Source organism: Schistocerca americana, chromosome 3 (assembly GCF_021461395.2).
Source record: "Schistocerca americana isolate TAMUIC-IGC-003095 chromosome 3, iqSchAmer2.1, whole genome shotgun sequence".
NCBI lineage: Eukaryota > Metazoa > Arthropoda > Insecta > Orthoptera > Acrididae > Schistocerca > Schistocerca americana.
In genome coordinates this window covers 127,508,347-127,526,818 of record NC_060121.1, presented here as the reverse complement: position 1 = coordinate 127,526,818, position 18,472 = coordinate 127,508,347, and the positions used below count along the sequence as shown (strand labels likewise).

General features: G+C 47.8%; 1 protein-coding gene across 1 annotated transcript in view; it reads left to right on the top strand.

Annotated features, from left to right (window-relative positions):
* LOC124605829 (UDP-glucosyltransferase 2-like) overlaps positions 1-18,472 on the top strand; it is a 68,302-nt gene that overhangs the window by 37,691 nt on the left and 12,139 nt on the right. The window contains exons 4-5 of the mRNA XM_047137758.1: positions 5,494-5,716; positions 17,341-17,560. Coding sequence (XP_046993714.1) covers positions 5,494-5,716; positions 17,341-17,560 — 443 coding nt within the window. The remainder of the gene's footprint in view (positions 1-5,493; positions 5,717-17,340; positions 17,561-18,472) is intronic.

Sequence of the window (18,472 nt, the reverse complement as noted above, 5' to 3'; positions counted from 1 at the left end):
AGAATATGTCCTACCAACCGATCCCTTCTTCTAGTCAAGTTGTGCCACAACTCCTCTTCTCCCCAATTCTATTCAATACTTCATCAAATGGTTCAAATGGCTCTGAGCACTATGGGACTTAACTTCTGAGGTCATCAGTCCCCTAGAACTTAGAAGTAGTTAAACCTAACTAACCTAAGGACATCACACACATCCATGCCCGAGGCAGGATTCAACCTGCGACCGTAGCGGTCGCGCGGTTCCAGACTGTAGCGCCTAGTTATGTGATCTACCCATCTAATCTTGAGCATTCTTCTGTAGCACCACATTTCGAAAGCTTCTATTCTCTTCTTGTCCAAACTATTTATCGTCCATGTTTCACTTCCATACATGGCTACACTCCATACAAATAGTTTCAGAAACGACTTCCTGACACTTAAATCTATACTCGATATTAGCGAATTCCTCTTCCTCAGAAACGATTTCACTGCCATTGCCAGTCTACATTTTATATCTTCTCTACTTTGACCATCATCAGTTATTTTGCTCCCCAAATAGCAAAACCCCTTTACTACTTTAAGCGTCTCATTTCCTACTCTAATACCCTCAGCATCACCCGACTTAATTCGACTACATTCCATTATCCTCGTTTTGCTTTTGTTGATGTTCATCTTACATCCTCCTTTCAAGACACTGTCCATTCCGTTCAACTGCTCTTCCAGGTCCTTTGCTGTCTCTGACAGAATTATAATGTCATCGGCGAACCTCAATTTTTTTATTTCTTCTCCATTGATTTTAATACCTACTCTGAACTTTTCTTTTGTTTCCTTTACTGCTTCCTCAATATACAGATTAAATAACATAGGAGAGAGACTACAACCCTGTCTCACTCCTTTCCCAACCAATGCTTCCCTTTCATGCCCCTCGACTCTTATAACTGCCATCTGGTTTCTGTACAAATTGTAAATAGCCTTTCGCTCCCTGTATTTTACCCCTGCCACCTTTAGAATTTGAAAGAGAGTATTCCAGTCAACATTGTCAAAAGTCTACAAATGCTAGAAACGTACGTTTGCCTTTCCTTAATCTTTCTTCTAAGATAGGTCGTAAGGTCAGTATTGCCTCACGTGTTCCAGTATTTCTACGGAATCCAAACTGACCTTCCCCGAGATCGGCTTCTACCAGTTTTTCCATTCGTCTGTAAAGAATTCGTGTTAGTATTTTGCAGCTGTGACTTATTAAACTGATAGTTCTTTAATTTTCACCTGATGTCGTTGGGATTGGAATTATTATATTTTTCTTGAAGTCTGAGGGTATTTCGCCTGTCGCATATATCTTGCTCACCAGATGGTAGAGTTTTGTCAGGACTGGCTCTCCCAAGGCCAGCAGTAGTTCTAATGGAATGATGTCTACTCCCGGGGCCTTGTTTCGACACAGGTCTTTCAGTGCTCTGTCAAACTCTTCACGCAGTATCATATCTCCCATTTCATCTTCACCTACATCCTCTTCCATTTCCATAATATTGTCCTCAAGTACATCGCCCTTGTATAGACCCTCTATATACTCCTTCCACCTCTCTGCTTTACCTTCTTTGCTTAGAACTGGGTTTCCATCTGAGCTCTTGATATTCATGCAAGTGGTTCTCTTTTCTCCGTAGGTCTCTTTAATTTTCCTGTAGGCGGTATCTATCTTACCCCTAGTGAGATAAGCCTCTACATCCTTACAATTGTCCTCTAGCCATCCCTGCTTAGCCATTTTGTCGATCTCATTTTTGAGACGTTTGTATTCCTTTCTGCCTGCTTCATTTACTGCATTTTTATATTTTCTCCTTTCATCCATTAAATTCAGTATTTTTTCTGTTACCCAAGGAGTTCTACTAGCCCTCGTCTTTTTACCTACTTGATCCTGTGCTGCATTCACTACTTCATCCCTCAGAGCTACCCATTCTTCTTCTACTGTATTTATTTCCCCCATTCCTGTCAATTGTTCCCTTATGCTCTCCCTGAAACTCTGTAAAACCTCTGGTTACTCAGTTTATCCAGGTCCCATCTTCTTAAATTCCCATCTTTTTGCAGTTTCTTCAGTTTTAATCTACAGTTCATAACCAATAGATGGTGGTCAGAGTCCACATCTGTCCCTGGAAATGCCTTACAAGTTAAAACATGGTTCCTAAATCTCTGTCTTTCCATTGTATAATCTATTTGATACCTTCTAGTATCTACCGGATACTTCCATGTGTACAACCTTCTTTCATGATTCTTGAACCGTTAGCTATGATTAAGTTATGCTCTGTGCAAAACTCTACCAGACGGTTTCCTCTTTCATTTCTTAGCCCCAATCCATATTTACCTACTATGTTTCCTTCTCTCCCTTTTCCTACTCTCGAATTCCAGTCACCCATGACTATTAAATTTTCGTCTCCCTTCACTACCTGAATAATTTCTTTTATCTCATCATACATTTCATCAGTTTCTTCATCATCTGCAGAGCTTGTTGGCATATAAACTTGTACTACTGTAGTAGGCGTGGGCTTCGTGTCTATCTTGGCCACAATAATGCGTTCACTATGCTGTTTGTAGTAGCTTACCCGCCCTCCTATTTTTTTATTCATTATTAAACCTACTCCTGCATTATCTCTATTTGATTTTGTATTTATAACCCTGTATTCACCTGACCAAAAGTCTTGTTCCTCCTGCCACCGAACTTCGCTAATTCCCACTATATCTAACTTTAACCTATCCATTTCCCTTTTTAAATTTTGTAATCTACCTGCCCGATTAAGGGATATGACATTCCACGCTCCAATCCGTAGAACGCCAGTTTTCTTTATCCTGACAATGACGTCCTCTTGAGTAGTCTCCGCCCGGAGATCCGAATGGGGGACTATTTTACCTCCGGAGTATATTACTCAAGAGGACGTCATCATCATTTAACCATACAGTAAAGCTGCATGCCCTCGGGAAAAATTACCGCCGTAGTTTCCCCTTGCTTTCTGCCGTTCGCAGTACCATCACAGCAAGGCCGTTTTGGTTAGTGTTACAAGGCCAGATCAGTCAATAGTCCAGACTATTGCCCCTGCAACTACTGAAAAGGCTGTTGCCCCTCTTCAGGAACCACACGTTTGTCTGGCCTCTCAACAGATACCCCTCCGTTCTGGTTGCACCTACGGTGCGGACATCTGTATCGCTGAGGCACGCAAGCCTCCCCAAGGTCCATGGTTCATGGTTGATACAGTATCTACACTCCTGGAAATGGAAAAAAGAACACATTGACTCCGGTGTGTCAGACCCACCATACTTGCTCCGGACACTGCGAGAGGGCTGTACAAGCAATGATCACACGCACGGCACAGCGGACACACCAGGAACCGCGGTGTTGGCCGTCGAATGGCGCTAGCTGCGCAGCATTTGTGCACCGCCGCCGTCAGTGTCAGCCAGTTTGCCGTGGCATACGGAGCTCCATCGCAGTCTTTAACACTGGTAGCATGCCGCGACAGCGTGGACGTGAACCGTATGTGCAGTTGACGGACTTTGAGCGAGGGCGTATAGTGGGCATGCGGGAGGCCGGGTGGACGTACCGCCGAATTGCTCAACACGTGGGGCGTGAGGTCTCCACAGTACATCGATGTTGTCGCCAGTGGTCGGCGGAAGGTGCACGTGCCCGTCGACCTACGACCGGACCGCAGCGACGCACGGATGCACGCCAAGACCGTAGGATCCTACGCAGTGCCGTAGGGGACCGCACCACCACTTCCCAGCAAATTAGGGACACTGTTGCTCCTGGGGTATCGGCGAGGACCATTCGCAACCGTCTCCATGAAGCTGGGCTACGGTCCCGCACACCGTTAGGCCGTCTTCCGCTCACGCCCCAACATCGTGCAGCCCGCCTCCAGTGGTGTCGCGACAGGCGTGAATGGAGGGACGAATGGAGACGTGTCGTCTTCAGCGATGAGAGTCGCTTCTGCCTTGGTGCCAATGATGGTCGTATGCGTGTTTGGCGCCGTGCAGGTGAGCGCCACAATCAGGACTGCATACGATCGAGGCACACAGGGCCAACACCCGGCATCATGGTGTGGGGAGCGATCTGCTACACTGGCCGTACACCACTGGTGATCGTCGAGGGGACACTGAATAGTGCACGGTACATCCAAACCGTCATCGAACCCATCGTTCTATCATTCCTAGACCGGCAAGGGAACTTGCTGTTCCAACAGGACAATGCACGTCCGCATGTATCCCGTGCCACCCAACGTGCTCTAGAAGGTGTAAGTCAACTACCCTGGCCAGCAAGATCTCCGGATCTGTCCCCCATTGAGCATGTTTGGGACTGGATGAAGCGTCGTCTCACGCGGTCTGCACGTCCAGCACGAACGCTGGTCCAACCTAGGCGCCAGGTGGAAATGGCATGGCAAGCCGTTCCACAGGACTACATCCAGCATCTCTACGATCGTCTGCATGGGAGAATAGCAGCCTGCATTGCTGCGAAAGGTGGATATACACTGTACTAGTGCCGACATTGTGCATGCTCTGTTGCCTGTGTCTATGTGCCTGTGGTTCTGTCAGTGTGATCATGTGATGTATCTGACCCCAGGAATGTGTCAATAAAGTTTCCCCTTCCTGGGACAATGAATTCACGGTGTTCTTATTTCAATTTCCAGGAGTGTATATGACGAAAAATACAAAATTAAAGATTGATATCTATAGCTGGAATATTCGAGATTTTAGTAACTGTAAACAATGCATATCTCATAAGGAAAAACCGTTTACATGTTAACAAACTCTGGGCATTACTAATAAGCTATAATAAAATAAAGCGAATCTGCCGATCGACAAACTGCTACGTGTGTACGCGGTCCCATTAAGAATGGTACCCATGGTGAGAGTTCCATCTTGAAAATGTTGACTTACAGGGTACTAAAATGTCACCCTCTCTGTTCCCACCTCACTAGATACAAACCTCTTCATAAACCTCAACTGGCAACTCAACATAGTTGCAGAACAAAACACATTCGGCAAAATTTTATTCTTTCAAATTTCAAATAATGGTTAACAATTGTCATACGCTAATTTAATTAGCATATTGTATTATGTTCCTTTTCGTTTGCTGAAGAAGTGTTCGAGGGTGCTGTGTGACCACCAATATCGCTACTTGTCTGTAGAAGTAGGCAATATTCGTCATTGGAACTACTGTCAACGAACGTGATCTAGCAGGGTGTGGCGTGAGCTATTTTCATTTCCGGAACGTTCTAGATGAGTCTTGCGACGATCTGATAGGAACATATCGCATAAATATTTCCACATCCATCGCAAGAAACAGTTATTAGTGGTAAGAAAACAATTTATTGGCAGAATACGTTTCAGAAACATAAAATCTGGGAATATATATATGAGTATATATATATGCTGTAAAGAATCGCATGAAATCAACGGCAGACATACTGACTCAAATAATTCCCCTTATTCAATACTGAAGCGACACGTCAGGTGACAAAATCGAGAAGATGAACTTTGTTCACAGGATATACAGGAGTGGCTGGACGGGGCGAAAGAGGGTGTTATCTACTTCAGCCTGGGGACCAACGTGATCGGAAGCACGATGCCACCAGAGAAGAGGCAGGCTTTCCTCGACGCCTTCTCCGAGCTGCCACAGAGGGTGCTCTGGAAGTGGGAAGAGGACGACGCGGCCGTTCTCCCAGCCAACGTCAAAACCTCCAAGTGGCTGCCTCAGCAGTCTGTCCTAGGTATGGTATTTCTACAGCTCGATTTTTCACAAAAACAACCCGTGATGACACACACGTGGTAAGGATCCAAGACTGACAATCAGTACTTACAAATGTCCGCCCCCGGTTGCTGAGTGGTGTTCGGTCAGAGGGTTAACAGCCCTCTGTAATAAAAAAAAACTGAGCTAATCGATCAACAACGAACTTAAACGGATGTCTTACGACGTCCGCCCCGAACAGATGCAACGAACAAAAGTGAACAAAATGAGATTTAACAGTCCGGCTTTCGCCGCCGTGCAGTGCGGACGTGTTGTTGTTTCCGCCTGCGGAGCGCGCGGGCTCGCTGTTGTTTACAATTCCGCGGCCGTCACTTACGTGCAATAGAACCATGGCCAACCGTTTTAGAAAATCAACATTACGATTCACCTTCTGCAACGACTACGCACGACCAAGGGCCTTGGAAGTGGAACGCTTCCTACTCGACGTTGCTAAGATCCCAGCTTCCGACATCTTGGGCATCCATTTGTCAATATTAAGATGTACGGTGTACGTCAAAGTCGTCAGTGACGCGGTATGTGAAAGAATACTTCGTGACACCAACCATGGATTACGCTTTTGCCACGCAGCCGGCAATGTCGGAGCGGTCACTGTCGACCACGCCGGCTTAGAAATGCGCACCATACGAGTTTTCGAACTCCCGTTCGAGCTCCCGGCGGAAGACGTTATCGCGGCTTTCCGCCCATATGGCACTGTACATGGCCACACTGCCGAACGCTGGGCGCAATTCCAAACGTACCCCGTTCTTAACGGTGTACGGCAGATCACCATCGATCCCCATCGCCACGTGCCATCTTACCTGCAAATTAGCGGGTGCCGCGCGGTTGTCATATACGACGGCCAACCCAAGACCTGTTCCGGGTGCGGCAAAGAAGGCCACCTCAGATCTGAGTGTCTTCAGCGACGAATCACCCAATTGCCAGCCGCTACCGTGGCACCTCCGGCTCCGACGACGGTTTTACCGATCACCTACGCATCGGCGCTCTCTTCTCCTCCCACCGGCCGCCGCATGTCGGACCATGTACCGGTGACTCTCCCAGCTGCTACGGATACCGCCGGGGCCGACACGTCACGCTCACAGCCTGGTGCTACTCCGGTGCCACTACCAACAGCGACGACTTCCGACCCCCACCCGCCCGACCATGTGGACGCCCCTTCATCTGACGTTCCCGCGACGACCTTCCTCTCAGAGCGACGCGATTCCCTTCCGTCTTCCGACACGGAGGGACGAACCCGCAAACAACGTTCACCTAAGAGGCGCAAGAGGAGGCGCCATACGGTCTCGGAACGAGACGGATCACCTCCCCCTGATGCTCCAGAGGCCGTCCGACCCGACGAGACCTCGGAGAACCTACACGACGATACGAATGAGGACAACATGACGCTGACTGTGGCTGTGTCGATGCCTATTCTACTGGCTCGCCCAGGTGCTCCTGAACCAATGGACTCCACCGCTGCGATTGCCGCCGAGACGCCCTCCGCCCCTACGACCGACGTGGAACGTACGACCATCACAACGACAGCGCCTTCAATGGTGTGGAGTGAGGACGTCGATGAGGACCCGGACCACACGCTGGGGACATAGTTACCCCACACGGAAGCATCGTTACGCCGCTGATAACGTTGTCAGGTGGCGTACGGCATGACTCGCCGTTACCTCGCCCCTCTTCATCCTCCGCCGGTGGAGTTTCCCTCCACGGCGGGGTACGGCTCCAAACCTACCGAATAGCGACGATCAACACTAACACCATTAGCTCACCCGTGAAACTTCAACTGCTGCGAGAGATGATATGGGCGTCGGACGTCGATATCGCAATACTACAGGAGTATACTTGGCCACACTTCCAGACGTCGCGGGATATAACACTTATCCTTCTCCTGGTGACCACCTGGGACGCGGCGTAGCCATCTACGCCAGAGAAGGCATTCCAGTGACCGATATCACATACCTTCCATCTGCCAGAGTCATGGCCGTCACCGTCATGAGGACGCGTATCGTCAACATTTACGCTCCGTCAGGCTCCACCCGCAGACGCGACAGGGCACTCTTCTATTCAGAAGACATCGCTCCTTTGTTTCTTGGACGCTGCGACCATTACTTGCTTGGGGGTGATTTTAATTGTGTCTTGCACCCCAAAGATCAAGTGCCCCACTACAACACCTGTCAAGAACTGCGTCTTGTCGTCCGCGATCTGATGCTCCGCGACACTTGGGAAGTTCGGCACGGCGACGCGCCTGGATATACTTACCAGACGAGTCACTCCGCGAGCCGCCTTGATAGGATTTACGTCTCCCGGGAACTCACACCTGCAGTCCAAGGTGCAGAACTTTGGCCCCTGGCCTTTACGGACCACTGTGCCTACATCTGCAACATTCTCTTCCCCAAGCAAGTGGTCTGGCGTAGTCGTGCACCGTGGAAGCTAAACACCACCCACCTTCATGATCCCGAATGTCTTCAACGAGTTACCGAGACATGGTCCACCTGTGAACGTCGCTTACCTACATACTGCACGACCTTGACCTGGTGGCTGGAATGTGCCAAACCTGCCATTCGACGTACTTTGATTCAGTATGGAAAGGAAGTAGCTGCGTGGCGCCGGCATACTACCGACTATTTCTACGCCGTTCTCCGCGACCTGGTCGCCCAACCGCCCACCCCCGACACCCAGAGGGAACGCAGCAGGATTAAGGCGCAAATTATAACGTTGACACGCCACAGACTGCAGGGGGCTATAGTGCGAACCCGATGTCAAGATTCGGCGGAACAAGAACATCCCACCATGCATCACATCGCCTCCGATAGGAAACATCGACGACAACAACTCATCACCGAGATCAACACCTGTCACGGCCAGCACGCCACTTGCCAAGCTGAAATCGTCAGTGCCTTTGTCGACCACTACCGCACAATGTACCAGGAGTAGACTACCAACAACCACGCTGAGGAGTCTGTGTTACCACACGTAACTCGCACCCTCACCAACGACGAAGCGGACGAAATGATGGAGCCAATTACGCGTGACGAAGTCCATGATGCAATCAAAAAAGGCGCTCTGAATAAGTCACCTGGTGTCGACGGATTGCCGATAGAATTTTATCGCGCTTTCCTCACACTAATGGCGTCACGGTGGAGAACGATGTTTCATGAACTGCTGACGGTGGGGAACGCCGTACCGCCGTCCTTCGTCACGGGAATTACGAGGTGCGGCTAGAAAAAAACCGGACTGATGCTGGAAAAAACATTTATTTACAATTATTTACAATTTCATGTTATCTCCTTCAATGTAGTCTCCTCCTCGGTCTCTACACCACTCCATACGAATTTTCCACTGTTCATAGCAATGCTGCAGATCATTTTCGGTAAGTCCATACATTACTTCCGTCGCTTTTTCTTTTACTGCTTCAACAGTCTCAAATCTAGTTCCTTTCAAAGCTGACTTGACTTTAGGGAAAAGAAAAACGTCACAGGGGGCCAAATCAGGTGAGTAGGGTGGATGATCTAAGATGGAAATGTTGTGTTTTGCCAAAAACGTCTTCACTGACAACGCACTGTGAGCTGGGGCATTGTCTTGGTGAAGGACCCATGACTTTTTTCTCCACAAATCGTTCCGTTTTCTCCGTACTCGCTCACGTAGGGTAGCCAGGACGCTAATGTAGTAATGCTGATTCACTGTTTGTCCCTCTGGTACCCAATCAATGTGCACAATCCCTTTGATGTCAAAAAAAAAACAATCATCATTGCCTTGAATTTCGATTTTGACATTCGTGCTTTTTTTGTCGTGGAGAACCAGGAGTTTTCCAATGCATCGATTGGCGTTTAGTTTCGGGATCGTAAGTAAAAAACCACGATTCATCGCAAGTAATAACATTTTGTAAGAAGGTGGGATTACTTACAATGTTTTCCGGGATGTCAGAACAAATCATTCTTCGGAGTTCCTTCTGTTCAATTGTGAGACACTTTGGAACCATTTTTGAACACACTTTGTTCATGTTGAAACTTTCATGAAGAATCTGCCTAACACTTTCCTTGTCAACTCCTGTTAACTCAGACACTGCTCTGATTGTTAAACGGCGATCTTGTCGAACAAGTTTACCGATTTTTTCAATGTTTGCATCAGTTTTTGCTGACAATGGTCTGCCAGTGCGAGTGTCATCACTGGTGTCTTCGCGGCCATCTTTAAATCGTTTAAAACACTCAAACACTTGTGTTCGCGATAAACAATCATCGCCGTACACTTGTTGTAACATTACAAACGTTTCACTTGCAGATTTTCCTAGTTTGAAACAAAATTTGATGTTAACACGCTGTTCTTTCTGTACACTCAACATTTTCCGACGCACAGACAAAACGTCAACTACTTAAAACAGACGCCACGGGCAGACTGAGTGCAGGAGGCAGATGAAACTCGAGCAGTAGGCGGAGCGAGAGTCACGTGACAGGCCACGCGACTTTCAGCCTTATTGCACTCGTTTTATTGTTTCACCAGTACTAGTCTGGTTTTTTTCTAGCCACACCTCGTATTATACCCATCCACAAACCGACACCAGGTGTGACGACAGCACATTACCGTCCCCTGACTCTGCTTAACGCAGATTATAAAATTTTTACACGTCTACTGACAACGCGATGCCGCAAGGTCCTGCCTAGCATTCTGTCCCCGGAACAGACAACTCCGGGCGGCTCACTTAATATACAAACGGACACAGGAGAATGTCGCGATTTAATTGCACTGGCAGCGGCGTGCAGACTCCGCGCCGCAGTGGTTGCCATTGATTTTGACAGCGCATTCGACAAAGTGCGGCATCCTTTTCTGTTCTCGGTGATGAACCCCATGGGTTTTCCACCAGCCTTTATCGACGTTATCCGGCGCCTGTACGGCACCGCCGAATCGCTGATTCAGGTTAATGGCCGTGTGGTGGGACCAGTGGCAATCCGGCGTTCCGTACGGCAAGGTTGTCCACTTTCGACCCTACACTATGCCATAAGCCTGGAGCCACTCATCGGGAGTCTGACGAGCCACCTTTCTGGTCTCACTTTGCGACAGCACAGTTTTCGATGTCGTGCGTATGCGGACGACTTCCTCCTCTTGATCCGCTCACGGAGTGAAACACACACGGTACTTGATTTGATATCAACGTACGGCGCTGCAGCGGGCAGTAACATGAATGTGGCTAAATCTGCGGCGATGCCCATTGGACGCGGCCTCTCACACGACGACTTAGCACCTCTCCTGTGTGTACAAAAACTACGATACCTTGGCATCATTTTCACCTCCACCGTGCGCCGCTCCGCTGCCATCAATTTTCGGCATGCACTCCAAACTATCCGCACGACGGCGCGACAAAATCTTCTCCGACGACATGTGGCGTCCAGAATGGTCCACATCGCACAGGTCCTCCCGCTGCCATCAACTATTGGACGCAGCCTCCAGGCTGCCTTCGGATACTTCCTTACGGCAGGCACGCTCTTTAAGGTCCGCTACGACACGCTCACCCTTCCCATGCGAGCGGGAGGCCTCGGCCTTGTCAATGTGCGACTCCGAGCGGCGTCCTTGTACATGTCCACCATGCACAAGCAGTGGCACGGGGACACCTCTCTTACGCGCAGCTTGCTGGAAATTCTTGTGCCCGCGACCATAACACCACCAGTACCAGTCGGACACATCAAGCACCATCTGACGCACATTTCTGATTTCATCGTCGACTTCAGTTATGCTCACACACACTTACCGACCACGCGTTCTCCTCGACCTAAAGATTTTACACCCCACTGCTTCGATCCATATGCAGCAACAATATCGAACTCAGACATCCGTCCAAGCGGTGGCCCACGGTTTAGCGTCATATCCACCAGCCTTTTCTTCCCTCCAACGTCCGGGCAACATGGTACCTAGTCGCAAATGAAAAATTCGCCACAAATCATCACCTTCACGCCATCGGACTAATGGACTCACCACTTTGTTCCATTTCCCACCTCGTGGATGACAATGTCCATCAACTGACTTGTGCTGCCGCCAGTGACGTCTGGAAACTAGCCCGACAGTTCGTTGCCTGTTACCTCCGCGTTCCGCCGCACTCGATTGACCCATGGACTTTTATCCATCCTGAGAATACTTATTTCCCCGCCGCCAAAAATCATGCGATTGTATGGGTCAAGGGATGGACGATCACCTACATGTATAATGATGGCGACAAATCACGCCTTGATTTCTGGCACTGCTTACAAACCGCCCACAGTCAAGTCGAACACCGACCGCGCTACCGCGCCTTCTTCGCCAATTACCTACATGCGATCTGTACGTCACCCCCGCTCAGTTGGATGGTGCCACACGCCGACAACACTCCCGCCCCCCCTGCTGACATCTGAGACTCCCCGCGCTACTTTCTACATTGTAGCCCACAGTGGAGTAGACGCATGGACACGCGCCTCCTTTCTTTTATGCAATATACCAGAACACACTGGTTTTTCCCTCACTCTACTGTATATTGCTTCACACCTCTTAGCTTGCATCAGTATTATTATTCTTTTTTTCCTACACCTTGTTCATAAAAACAAAACAAAATATTGCTCGCCTTGTACGAGTATAATGTCTTGTGTTATTTTCGCCAGAAGGATGGCATTTCTGTTGTATTTCAGTTTGTACCAATAAAGATCTTTTGTTAATTTCCCTGTTCCTGGAAAAAAAGCGGGTAAAAAAAAGTGGTCAGCGTGACAGAATGACAATCCTACGGGCCCGGGTTCGATTCCCGGCTGGGTCGGAGATTTTCTTCGCTCAGGGACTGCGTGTCGTGTTGTCCTAATCATCATCATTTCACCCCCATCGACGAGCAAGTCGCCGAAGTGGCGTCAAATCGAAAAACTTGCACCTGACGAACGGTCTACCCGACGGGAGGCCCTAGTCACACATTTACATTTTAATTCACTACTGGCCATTACAATTGCTACACTTCGAAGATGACATGCTACAGACGCGAAATTTAACCGACAGGAAGAAGATGCTGTGATATGCGAATGATTAGCTTTTCAGAGCATTCACACAAGGTTGTCGCCAGTGGCGACACCTACAACGTCCTGACATGAGCAAACTTTCCAGCCAATTTCTCATTCACGAACAGCAGTTGACCGGCGTTGCCTGGTGAAACGTTGTTGTGATGCCTCGTGTAAGGAGGAGAAATGCGTACCATCACGTTTCCGACTTTGATAAAGGTCGGATTGTAGCCTATCGCGATTGCGGTTTATCGTATCGCGACACTGCTGCTCGCGTTGGTTGAGATCCAATGACTGTTAGCAGAATATGGAATCGGAGGGTTCAGGGGGGTAATACGGAACGCCGTGCTGGATCCCAACGGCCTCGTATCACTAGCAGTCGAGATGACAGGCATCTTATCCGCATGGCTGTAACGGATCGTGCAGCCACGTCTCGATCCCTGAGTTAACAGATGGGGACGTTTTCAAGACAACAACCATCTGCACGAACAGTTCGAGACGTTTCTAGCAGCACGGACTATCAGCTGGGAGATCATGGCTGCGGTTACCCTTGACACTACATCACAGACAGGAGCGCCTGCGATGGTGTACTCGCCGACGAACCTGTGTGCACGAATGGCAAAACGTCAGGTTCTGTTTACAGCATCATGATGGTCGCATCCGTGTTTGGCGACATCACGGTGAACGCACATTGGAAGCGTGTATTCGTCATCGCCATACTGGCGTACCATCCGGCGTGTTGGTTTGGGGTGCCATTGGTTACACATTTCAGATGTGTTACGACCCATAGCTCTACCCTTCATTTGATCCCTGCGAAACCCTACATTTCAGCAGGATAATGCACGAGCGTATGTTGTAGGCCCTGTACGGGCCTTTCTGGATACAGAAAATGTTCGACTGCTGCCCTGGCCAGCACATTCTCTAAATCTCTCGCCAACTGAAAACGTCTGGTCAATGGTGGCTGAGCAACTGGCTCGTCGCAATACGCCAATCACTACTCTTGATGAATTGTGGTATCGTGTTGAAGCTGCATGGGCAGCTGTACCTGTACACGCCATCCAAGCTCTGTTCGACTCAATGGCCAGGCGTATCGAGGCCGTTATTACGGCCAGAGGTGGTTGTTGTGGGTACTGATTTCTCAGGATCTATGCACCCAAATTGCGTGAAAATATAATCACATGTCAGTTCTAGTATTATATATTTGTCCAATGAATACCCGTTTATCATCTGCTTTTCTACTTGTTGTAGCAATTTTAATGGCCAGTAGTGTACTTGTAAATGAGCATCTTTTAAGCTACTTATTTCGTGGCTGAATATATTTTCTTCGCAGTCTTTTAACGAATCTGCCTTTGCTGTAACTACACTAAAGTGACAGAATTAATGGGATACCGATATGCACATATACAGATGGCGGTAATAGCGCGCACGTAAAGTAGAAGGGTAGTGCATCGGCGGAGCTGTCATTTGTACTCGCATGATTCATGTGAACAGGTATCCGACCTGATTATGGCCGCACCACAGACTCTGAACGCGCTATGGTAGTTGGAACTAGAAGATTGGCACTTTCCATTTAGGAATTCGTTAGAGAATTCAGTATATCGATGTGACAGTGCCAAGGTGTGCCGGCTCACGGCCTTCACTTAACGACCGAGAGGAGCGGAATTTGCGTAGAGTTGTGAGTGCTAACAGACGAGCAGCACTGCGTGAAATAACCGCAGAAATCAAAATGGTTCAAATTGCTCAAACCACTATGGGACTTAACATCTGAGGCCATCAGTCCCGTAGAACTTAGAACTCGTTAAACCTAACTAACCTAAGGACATCACACACATCCTTGCCCGAGGCAGGATTCGAACCTGCGAGCGTAGCAGCAGCGCGCAGTTCCAGTCTGAAGCGCCTACAACCGCAGAAATCAATGTGGAAAGTACGACGAACGCATCTGTTGGGACAGTGTGACCAAATTTGACGTTAGTGGGCTGTCAGGAGAAGAGGGACGCGAGTGCCTTTGCTGACAGCACGACACCGGCTTGAGCGCTGTCCTGGGCTCTTTACCATATCGGTTGGACCCTAGACGACTGGAAAACCGTGGCCTGTTCTGATTGCTGATTTCAGCTGGTAAGAGGTGATGGCAGGGTTCTAGTGTCGGGCAGACTCCGCGAAGCCGTGGACTCAAGCTGTCAACAAGAGACTGTGCGAGCTGGTGGGCGGTGTTTACATGGAATGGACTGGGTCCTCTGGTTCAACTGAACCGATCATTGACTGGAAATGCTAATGTTCGGCTACTTGATTACAATTTGCAGCCATTAGTGAAATTCATGTTCCCAAACTCCATGGAATTTTTATGGATGACAATGCGCGTTGTCACCGGACCATAGTTGTTCGCGATTTCGCGAAATTTGTGCGGAAGAGGTGGTTCATTGACGCCCTTTAAGGCTCTCCTTTGAGGCCTATTCGTGTCGATCTTGAGAGGCTGTGTGTCTGAAATGTATTCCTCTGGCACCCATACGAAAACCGATTTTAAAGCTGGGCTTCGCGGTTCTGACTTCCATCGCATAGATGTCAAAAGAAGGGGTGAAATGTAAGAGAGGGTGTGCCGACCTTCCCATAGTATGACACGTCCACGGTGGCTTTGGGCTGAATTGATGAGGAACATTGTGACAATGTGACATCATTAACCCACCTTACAGATCACGTGAACTTCTGAGCTGCGGCCAATTTTTTTGCATGTGTCGACACCTTGCTGATAGAAGCGCCGCGGAGCCCGAAGGTGACGTCACAATGCGCCGTGCTTGTCGTCCATTACACTAGAAGGCTTTGGCACTTTCGAGGTAAATTTCAAACTTATGCATCATAATGGGAGACAGCTACGGGATTTCGAAAAGATCACCCTCTAACTGTGTTGCGCAGTGTTGTAGTTTCGAGAACGTTCTGAAGCAGAGTGCAGCAACCTTTACTAGCAGTGCTTTGTAGATTCTACCCCGTATGTCTGGCCAGAGTCTACAGGTATACAAATACAACGAGAATGTCGTTACTATAAATACTGAGAACAGTTCCAGAGGTGCTGTGTGGGGCCACATGGACACGTCGGAAGTGGTAGTTTCCCACGGCTATGGCAAGACATGGCGGCAATTGTAAACCCTGGTGACTGAATGACCTCGGAGGTAGAGGGACTCATGCATCGGACAACCGCGATCTGCATACGCTCGAATACCCTGGTCTGACATCACAAGTCTTTCTAGTTGTAATTGTTCTTTATTTACGTGACCAATACGGCACTCCAACCCTAGTTCTCGATACCAGCAATATCGTACTACTTTTCTGCGAAGTAACAGACATATTTTTGTAACAATATTCACATTTGGTTTTATTAATGTATAGGTACTCCGATGTATCGATATGTTACAGTGATATGGTGCTTGTATCTATTCATTTCTGTAAGACTGTCATAATCTTTGACTTACTTGTAACCGTTTTGGCGCGAATGCGCACAGAGCAGTCTTTGTTTCACTCTGCAGAAGTGAAGTTGTTATTTCGCTTTGTAAAAGAACAGTCAAGTCTTGTGTTTGGTTAAAGTGGAAATTAAATATATGAAGATTGATACAAAACTGTTTTCTTGATGATGTGACAATTAAGAAGTATATGTGAATTTACAAGAAGTTTAATAAAAATGTGGATCGTGAACACCAAGTCAAAAATTATTTCTACCATACCGTTGTTCTGATCTGGGATTGTTTGGTCATTAAGAATTTCCTGAAAAATGCGTTTGTTAGGTCTTCAAATATTGCTAAAATACAGATCTGGACCTTCTAGCAGTCAAAGTGGAATCACCCTAGAATCAACAGATGAGCCATAACAACTTCGACGAAATCTACGCGGGAATCCATGCAAGATAAGTGCCAAAATTATTGATTTTTTTACAAAAAAAAATTGTGTGAAATCTTATCGGACTTAACTGCTAAGGTCATCAGTCTCTAAGCTTACACACGATTTAACCTAAATTATCCTAAGGACAAACACACACACCCCTGCCCGAGGGAGGACTCGAACCTCCGCCGGGACCAGTCGCACAGCCCATGACTGCAGCGCTCAAGACCGATCGGCCAATCCCGCGCGGCTTTTTTTTTTTTTTTTTTCAGTGAGTTCATTATTTCCATTCTGACGATACCGTCCACAGTCAATAACTTTGTTGTTGCCCGATAAAGCGAACATATGCCGCGTGAGCAACATTATTAATCTGATTTCTAAACTACTTTGCAAGTGGTGGTGTTGTTAGACAGTCCTCCACCCATATGTCAGCGTTAGGCCTCACGTTATCTCAGTCAGGTGTCACGTCCAACGGTTTTTTGTGTTCTGCGCAGCGTCTGCAATTTAACTGTCCCTCATTTGCTGTCCTGACAGAAACTCTCTCTGCAGTGCAGCAGCTATTTGTAATTGAACTGTTTACCATTACTGTGCTGACAAACTCTCTCCACACTGCAGCAGCCATATGTAGTTTAGTTGCTCACGAGGATAAATTTGATTTTACAGCTGTTTCTGGTATTCAACGTTGCATAAATTCACACAGGTGATGGGAGTAACGTGACTGATTTGCGTGTTGCAGCGCACCCGAAGGTGAGGCTTTTCATCACGCAAGGCGGCCTGCAGAGCTTCAACGAGGCGTCCTACCACGGCGTCCCCCTGATAGGGATCCCGTTCCACGGGGACCAGCACCATAATGTGGCGAAGATGGTGGCCGCCGGCATCGGTTACGAGCTGCAGTTTCGTCACGTCACCAAAGACACTGCGTTAAAAGCCATTAAGACAGTGCTCGAGGATAAAAGGTAAGGAAAACCCTTTCCGTTTTTCTTTTGTTTTGCTTTGGACGGAAAGCTGTCTCTGGGTCAGTGCACTTGTTCGAGTCTCACTTATCAAGTTTCGAAGTTTTCAGTAAAACTAGTTGTATTGAAATTCTATAGATACTAACAAGGGAACCTCCCCATCGCATCCCCCTCAGATTTAGTTATAAGTTGGCACAGTGGATAGGCCTTGAAAAACTGAACACAGATCAATCGAGAAAACAGGAAGAAGTTGTGTGTAACTATGACAAAAATAAGCAAAATATACAAACTGAGTAGTCCATGTTCAACATATGCAACATCAAGGATACTATGAACTCAGGAGCGCCGTGGTTCCGTGGTTAGCGTGAGCAGTTGCGGAGCGAGAGGTCCGTGGTTCAAGTCTTCCCTCGAGTGAAAAGTTTAATTTTTTATTTTCAGACAATTATTATCTGTCCGTCCGTCCGATGCGAGGTAACTACGCCGTAGTATGGGGACGTTGTATGAAAACGTAAAAAAAACATATGTTTTGACAGGGAAAATTGTGCGACTGTGAAACTGTTGCATTCAATTATTGCTGTTTATGTGACAAACTCTTATGTTTTCATCTTTTTTTGGGAGTGATTATCACATTAACAAGAAAACCTAAATCGGGCAGGGTAGAAGAATCTTTTTTACCCATTCGCCAAGTGTACAAGTTAGGTGGGTCGACAACATATTCCTGTCATGTGACGCACATGCCGTCACTAGTGTCGTATAGAATATATCAGACGTGTTTTCCTGTGGAGGAATCGGTTGAGCTATGACCTTGCGATCAAATGTTTTCGGTCCTTTCGTCTACTAATCGCACGGTTTTGCGGTGCGGTTGCAAAACACAGACACTAAACTTATCACAGTGAACAGAGACGTAAATGAACG